Source organism: Pithys albifrons, chromosome 2, assembly GCF_047495875.1.
Source record: "Pithys albifrons albifrons isolate INPA30051 chromosome 2, PitAlb_v1, whole genome shotgun sequence".
In the NCBI taxonomy this organism is placed as follows: Eukaryota; Metazoa; Chordata; class Aves; order Passeriformes; family Thamnophilidae; genus Pithys; species Pithys albifrons.
The window spans coordinates 35,609,623-35,617,100 of NC_092459.1; the positions used below are offsets into that span (position 1 = coordinate 35,609,623).

The following is a 7,478-nucleotide window of genomic DNA, read 5'->3' on the forward strand; positions in this document are numbered from 1 at the left end:
ATAACTGGTTATGAAAACAATAGCTTTGGGGTTTTGGTTGTTTTCTTTTTCTTTGGAGTTGCTGAGGGGTTCTCCGGTTGGTTGAGGGTTCTTTTAATAAATTGTATTTCTCTGCAATATAATTTCATATTATTCCCATGCACTAAGCACAAAGTTATTCTTAGTTTACATTCTTAGTTTTTTCCAAATTGTGGTTTATATACATGTATGATCTCATATTGTGTTCTCTTACAAGACAAAATCAAATTTCCCTACTTAGCAAATTTACTATTTGGTCTTTGTACCCAACCTTGAAAACCCTCCTTCCCTGTGTGCATACAAGTCTCTCATCAAGTGTCATTAAAAGCTACTGAAAATCCTAGCTTTAATTCCAAGAAAGGTTTCTAACCTTTTTGAGTAATATGGATGTGTATAATTGAGGTAGTAGCTACTGTCTCTTCTACAGTTTTGCCTTACATCTTATGCTAAAGAAGTGATGCAATAAGAACAGATTGCAATTCAGCTTAGGCCCCCAGGCATAAGCATTTGAAGATTAAAACATCACATGTTGAATGAGGTGATCTGACAGGGACAAAGTGATATTTTACATAGATATCAAATCATCCCAAGGTACTCATGTATTTAAACTACATTATGACAATAATTGTAACTCCTTAATAGAATTTTCAGATTAACTTCAAAATGCTGCTGGAACCTTGACAACTGATGATTACCCACTGCCACAATTAAATTCAAATTTGTCAAATAGTTTTGGAAAGTGGCTATTAAAAACCGTTTTCCAAATTAGTTACTATCTAAGGCTTTCTTTAGGCTGAAAAATAGGTAAAAATTCTGGAAGTAAGAGCCCAGTATGCCAGAGCACAGACATCAAGTGGATAAATCCAACAGAAATCAAAGTGAACAATGTATGATGTTACATTTGCTACATGTATATGCTCTAATTTGAGCACATTCATCTTCAAGCTTAAATTCTAGACCATGCCAGTGTCGAGTTAGACCCTGATTTCATCAAGTGGCAGAGATATTATAAACGATGGATTGATGAGGACATAGAGAAAATACTCTTAATTTAGTCTAATTTTCTGTGGCATGAAGCTATCAACATGGCATTCAGAACTAGGCATGTCAACAGTATGTTTCGATTGAGCATTATTAGGAAGGGTATACTGTGTAAAGTGACCAATATTAAGAAGGGAAATTAAAATCAAATTAAATAGTAAAATCTGCTATTAAAAAAAAGCCAACACCTCCTCTAAAAAGTAACAGTTTTCCGATTCAAGAGAACTATGCTGGGTCAAAGCATCCATTTCACCTGGTACCTCATCACCAACACAGGTCAATAAAGATGACTAAGAAAGAGAGTAAAATAATGACAATCCATCATCAGACTATTCTCTCCAACTACAACAAGCTATAGCTCAGCAAATTCCTGAACCAGAAGTGCTACTTTTGTAAAAGGTGCTTTTTCCATAACCATATACAATATGAATGTTTTTGACAGTACCTCACATTTCCACATGCTGCATCTGTATCTAGAACAGGATTAATTAATGTGCATCAATGGAAGGAGGCTGCAAAACACTCCCGAGACACTTCTCATGTCTTTTCTTTGGTATCTTCCAAGCACTTCCCACAGTAAAATCAAAATGGACTAGGTATGCAGTAGTTATGATGAAAAGCAGGTACCTGCAGAGATGGTGATGCCAAGGCAGCAAGGCTGAAGCAACCTGATCACTTCAGAGCTAAGCACTCAGAGAAAGCTCTTTTCATAGAATCATAGAATCGATTGGGTTGGAAAAGACCTCCGAGATCATCAAGTCCAACCCTTGGTCCAACTCCAGTACCTTTACCAGATCATGGCACTCAGTGCCACAGCCAATCTCAGTTTAAAAACCTCCAGGGATAGTGAATCCACCACCTCTCTGGGCAGGCCATTCCAATGCCTGATTACTCTCTCTGTAAAGAATTTCTTTCTGATCTCCAACTTAAATTTCCCCTGACAGAGCTTGAGCCCGTTCCCCCTTGTCCTATTGCTGAGTGCCTGGGAGAAGAGACCAACCCCCACCTGGCTAGAACTTCCCTTCAGATAGTTCTAGACAGTGATGAGGTCACCTCTGAGCCTCCTCTTCTCCAGGCTAAATAACCCCAGCTCCCTCAGCCTCTCCCCATAGGACTTGTGCTCCAGTCCCTTCACCAGCCTTGTTACTCTTCTCTGGACCCGCTCCAGCACCTCAATATCCTTTCTGAACTGAGGGGCCCAGAACTGAACACAATACTCAAGGTGTGGCCTCACCAACGCAGAGTACAGGGGAAGGATCACTTCCCTGGTCCTGCTGGCCACGCTATTTTTGGTACAGGCCAGGATCCCATTGGCCTTCTTGGCCACCTGGGCACACTGTTGGCTCATGTTGATCTAACACATCTGGGAGACAGTACCAACATCAATAAACCCTAAAAATTATCTCTCACAAAACTGCTAGAAGTCTTTGAATGTAAAATGGCAAAAAAGAAGACTGATGGTGCACTATTGGTTCTGCTAAGTTGTACACATTAAAAAACTAAAAATCAGGTGAATGTGCACAAGAGTACATTCTGATAAAGCAGCCAAAGCCACAAACCAAGCACTTTCCATTTTTTTACTGTGCATTAACTTCCTGTGCATGATCACAGGGAATGGAAAAGAATTACCTTGCAGTTCCTGAATAAACAAACACACAGCAGTGATGGCACAGCAGATGACATGCTGATGACCTGCATTCTTGCTTACTCTAGGTTGCTATTTCTGAGAAGCCATGGCTCAAGAGACAGACAAACAAACAAAAGCCACAACTAACAGAGATCAAGAACTCCATAAAGAGAAAAACAAAGAATAAAGTATTCTATTTTTGTCATGGTCAAAGGCTAACAAGTTAGGCTTTCAAACCTCTGATTAGATACAAAGCAATGCATGTGTCAGTGGTCAGGAAAAAGAGATAGCGGAGATGAGTAATACTACAATGCTGTTGTTTAACTGAGCCAAGTTCAGAGAAGTATAAGGAACTCGAGGGAACCAATGCACTAAATGAACATTTGAAATTAAATACTGATGAATGCCATCACCATACTGATGATTACTGAAGATTAAGCCTACTGAGATGTCCCACCAGCTTCTAAATAAAGAGTCATCAGTGTCTTCTTTTCCAAAACCAACTGCCATCAGAGAAGTGTAATGTGGAAAACTGGGATAAAAAATGTAGGAACTTTAACTAATAAGCAAATGACAGCACAATGCCATCTACTATAGCACACTAAGTAGCAAGTGTTATTTTGAAAATATGAATTATCACAGATAGGGAGATGAAAAGAGTGAAAATTAGAAAATAGTGGAGAAAAAAAACAGGGGGTTGGAATTGCTTGCATTACAAAGGAAAGAAAAAACTGAGAAGAGACATTTGTTTATCTCATAGCAGACAGCAGGGGAAATATTCATCTGAAGTCAGTGTGTTAACTCACAATCAAAAATGTGTGTCTACATGATACTCAATTCACTGCCACTAGATGCCAGCAAGACTAGACACCCAGAACAACCGAGACTGACTGAAGGTTTTGAGCAAGAATATCCATGATGACAGCAATCATTGACGACCCCTGAAATACACTGAAACACTGGAATACAACACTTAAACTCAGCTAAGCAGCTCAGAAACACGCTGGTGACTGGCAGGTCACTGCCAGCCCCCGAGTAACAGGTCAACACTGATAAACTTCAGCCTCCAGGAAAAAAAGAACCAAATGTGGAAGAGACTGCGCAGAGGACTGGTATCACAGAATTGGTCAGGGTGGAAGGGACCACAGTGGATCATCCCAGAGCATGTGGCACAGGATTGTGTCCAGACAGTTCTTGAGTACCTGTAGTGAGGGAGACTCCACAACCTCTCTGGGCAATCTGTGCATGGTCACCTGCACAGTAAAGTTCTTCCACATATTCAGGAGGAACTAGCCGTGCATCACTTTCTGCCTGTTGCCTCTTGTCCTACTGCTTGGCACCATTGAGAAGAACCTGGCTCAGGCTTATTGTCACCTCCCCTTCAGATATTTATACAGATTAATGAGGTCCCTTCTCAACCACCTCTTGTCGAGGCCAAACAGGCCCCCCTCGCTGAGTCTTTCCTCCTGAGACTCTGCGGACCCCTGACCAGCTTAGCGGCTCCAGCAGGGCACGCTCCGCATGTCCGGCTGCCGCCTGGCTCATCACATGTGACAGATGGGGAAAGTTTTAGCCCGAAACTGCCCCGGTGAGAAGCAAGCGCCCAGCGCCAAGGCTCGGGGGCGCGGGACAGGGTCTCTGCCCCCGCAGGGAGCCGGACAGTCGGTGTCGGGGGCGGCCGAGGGGAAGGCGAGCCCAGCGCCGAAGCCGAAACGCTGCTTTAAGGGAACACTCTCCCTGCGGGACCTCCGGGTTAGACCCCGGCCGGGAGCTCGGGGCGGGCACGGCACAAAGAGCCCGGCCGGGGCAGAGTGCGGGAGGCCGCGGAGTCCCCCGGCGCTGGGGAGGCGCGGGCCGGGAGCGCCGCGCACGGAGGGGCCGGGCAGGGCCGGGCGCTCACCTGCCACGGGCTGTCCCCTCCTGGGGCAGTGGAGCCAGCGCGGCGGGATCTTGTTGTAGGACATGGCGGGGCCCAGGCGGCCCCGAGGGAGGGAGGGAGCAGGGAGGGAGGAGGGAGGCAGAGCCGGGCGCGGGACGGCCCGGGGCGCTCAGCCGCGCCGGTGGCCCCTCGCCCGCGGCGCCTCCATTCAGACCCGGCTCCGCCCACGCCGCACACGCAGCGCCGGGAGCCGCTTCCGCTTCCGGGTGTCCGGAGCAGGGGTGGCGCCCGGCGTGAAGGGAGAGACCTGGGATGCGGCTCCTCAGGCCGGGAATGCGGCCGTCCCCGGGGGGAGGTGGCCACGGACTGCCACGGGCTCCTCCTCCTTGTCCGGAGAAGGGACTTGAAGCTGGGGAAGAGTGTGGAGTGTGTGTGCTACTGAGGAGTGGCCGAGGGAGCTGGAGTTGTTTAGCCTGGAGAAAAGGAGTGGGGGGGACATTAGAATCACAGAGTCAGAGTTAGCTGGGTTGGAAGAGACCTCTGAGGTCATCAAGTCCAACCCTTATTTCAACCCCACAATGATTAATAGATCATGGCACTCCGTGCAACATCCAGTCTCATCTTAAAAACCTCCAAGGATGGTGAATCCACCTCTTCTCTGGGCAGGCCATTCCAATGCCTGATTACTCTCTCTGGAAAGAATTTTTTTCTGATATCCAACTTAAATTTCCCCATGCAGAGCTTAAGCCTGTGCCCTCTTGTTCTACTGCTGGTTGCCTGAGAGAAGAGACCAACCCCCACCTGGCTAGAACATCCCTTCACTCAGCAGCTGCCTGACAGGAGGTGGCAGCCAGGTGGGGGTCAGCCTGGTCTCCCAGGGAACAACAGACAGAATGAGAGGATACAGACTTAGGCTGCACCAGGGGAGGTTTAGGTTGGATGTCAGGAAGAACTTCACAGAAGGGATTATCAGCTACTGGAATGCACTGCCAAGGGAAGTGGTGGAGTCACCATCCCTGGAGGTGTTTGAGGAAAGACCAGATGTGGCACTCAGTGCCATGGTCTGGTTGACAAGGTGGTGTTCAGTCAAAGGTTGGACTCAATGATCCCAGAGGTCTTTTCCAACCTAATTGATTCTGTGATCCTGAGTGGGCACTGTGGTGCCACTGCCAGAGACTTGCAGGAGCTCGACTGGAAGTGCCTGGAACCAGCAAAGGCTATCGTGTTGTGCACACAGAGTTTACAGGGGCTGCAGGGGACACCGAGCAGGTGCTTGGAAAAGAATGTTATTGAGGGTTCCTAAAGCAGCTCAGAAGCTTCCTGAGATGAAAATAGCTGGACGCTTGGACAGACATGATCCCTCTGCTCTTATTTTTTTCCCAGATGTTTCCTTATAGCTGGCAGTGAATGTGCAAATAGGTGGATCCCTGCTCCAGCTAATAGTGTGACTTACTCTAGTCTGGACATAACAGGCTTGCTAGTGCAGCAGAGATGCCTCTGTGCTGGGCCCTCTGTTTCTTTTGTGAAAAAGCCAAGAAGATGGTGTGCAGTTATGTTTGCTTAGAGAAAAATTGTGTTTGCATACAGAATGCCAATGAAAATTCTCCATGGGCTTTAAGAGGATGAGTTTGAAGCATTGTAGCCTGTCAGTGTTTGTCCATGTGAAAGGAATATGTAAGGTGTGATGTGGTTTGACTTCTGTAGCAACTAAGTCTCAGGCAGCCACTTGCTTGTTCCCTCCTGAAGTGTGACAGGGAAGAGAATCAAAAAGATGAAATTGAGAAGGCTCGTGGGTTGAGAAGGGTAAAAAAAATATATTCAATATTTCCCATTGGCAATCAGGTGTTTAGCCATTTCCCGGAAAGCTGGGCTTCATCATTCACAATGGTGACTTGGGAAGTAAAACACCATAACTCCAAATGTCTCCTCCTTCCTTCTCCTTCCCCCAGTTTTCATTGCTGAGCACAACATCACACAGTCTGGGATATCCCTTTGTGGTCAGCTGCCCCAGCTGTGTCCCCTGCCAAATCCTTGTGCACCTCTGGCCTGCTCACTGTCAGGGCAGTATAAGAAGCAGAAAAGGTCTTGCTGCTGTGCAAGCCTTATTTGGCATTAGCTAGAACATCCCAATGTTTCCAGCACTGCTTTGGTCACAAATGTAAAATGCACCATCCTATGAGCTATGACAGAGAAAATTAACTCTCCCAACCAAAACCAGTACAGGTGGCTTCAGTGAAGCATTATGAAACAACACCAAGAGATTGGTTTTGCAATTTATTTTCTAGTTACTTACATTTCAGTACTGTTCTGTATGGACTACCTGTTTTGCCATGAGCCAGGTGTGCTGCCTTTGCAAGTCAGTAGGTGCCAGAGCTTGCACAACTAACCACTGTTATATGTACAGATACAATAGGAAGCCTGTAGGTTCTGTGAACACATCAAAACAATGGAAATAATTTCATCTGTCTGAAGTTTAATACAAGCTTCATTATACAGTTACTATATTTCCTCCTGCATTTTATCACTCTAGATATTATTAGACATAGTTTCTTCTGTAGAATATCCTCTCACAGTAATTGAGGTATTCAGTTAAGTAGTTTGCATAACTGAGTCATTAGGTTCTCATACCACATTATAATCAGGCATTGGAATGGGCTGCCCAGAGAGGTGGTGGATTCACCATCCCTGGAGGTTTTTAAACTGAGATTGGACGTGGCACTGAGTGCCATGATCTGGTAAATGGACAGGAGTTGGACCAAGGGTTGGACTCGATGATCTCGGAGGTCTTTTCCAACCCAATCGATTCTATGATTCTATGATAAGTTTCTGAATTTTGTCCTCTAAGGCTTTTGTCATTATCAGATATTAATCTTCTCATCTTGCTAAAATTGAAAGTCTTGCTACAACAAAAGG

General features: G+C 45.8%; 1 protein-coding gene across 1 annotated transcript in view; it reads right to left on the reverse strand.

The window, feature by feature from the left end:
• RNGTT (RNA guanylyltransferase and 5'-phosphatase) overlaps window positions 1-4,787 on the reverse strand; it is a 186,833-nt gene extending 182,046 nt beyond the window's left edge. The window contains exon 1 of the mRNA XM_071548735.1: window positions 4,587-4,787. Coding sequence (XP_071404836.1) covers window positions 4,587-4,650 — 64 coding nt within the window. The 5' untranslated portion in view covers window positions 4,651-4,787. The remainder of the gene's footprint in view (window positions 1-4,586) is intronic.
• Window positions 4,788-7,478: the final 2,691 nt, after the last annotated feature.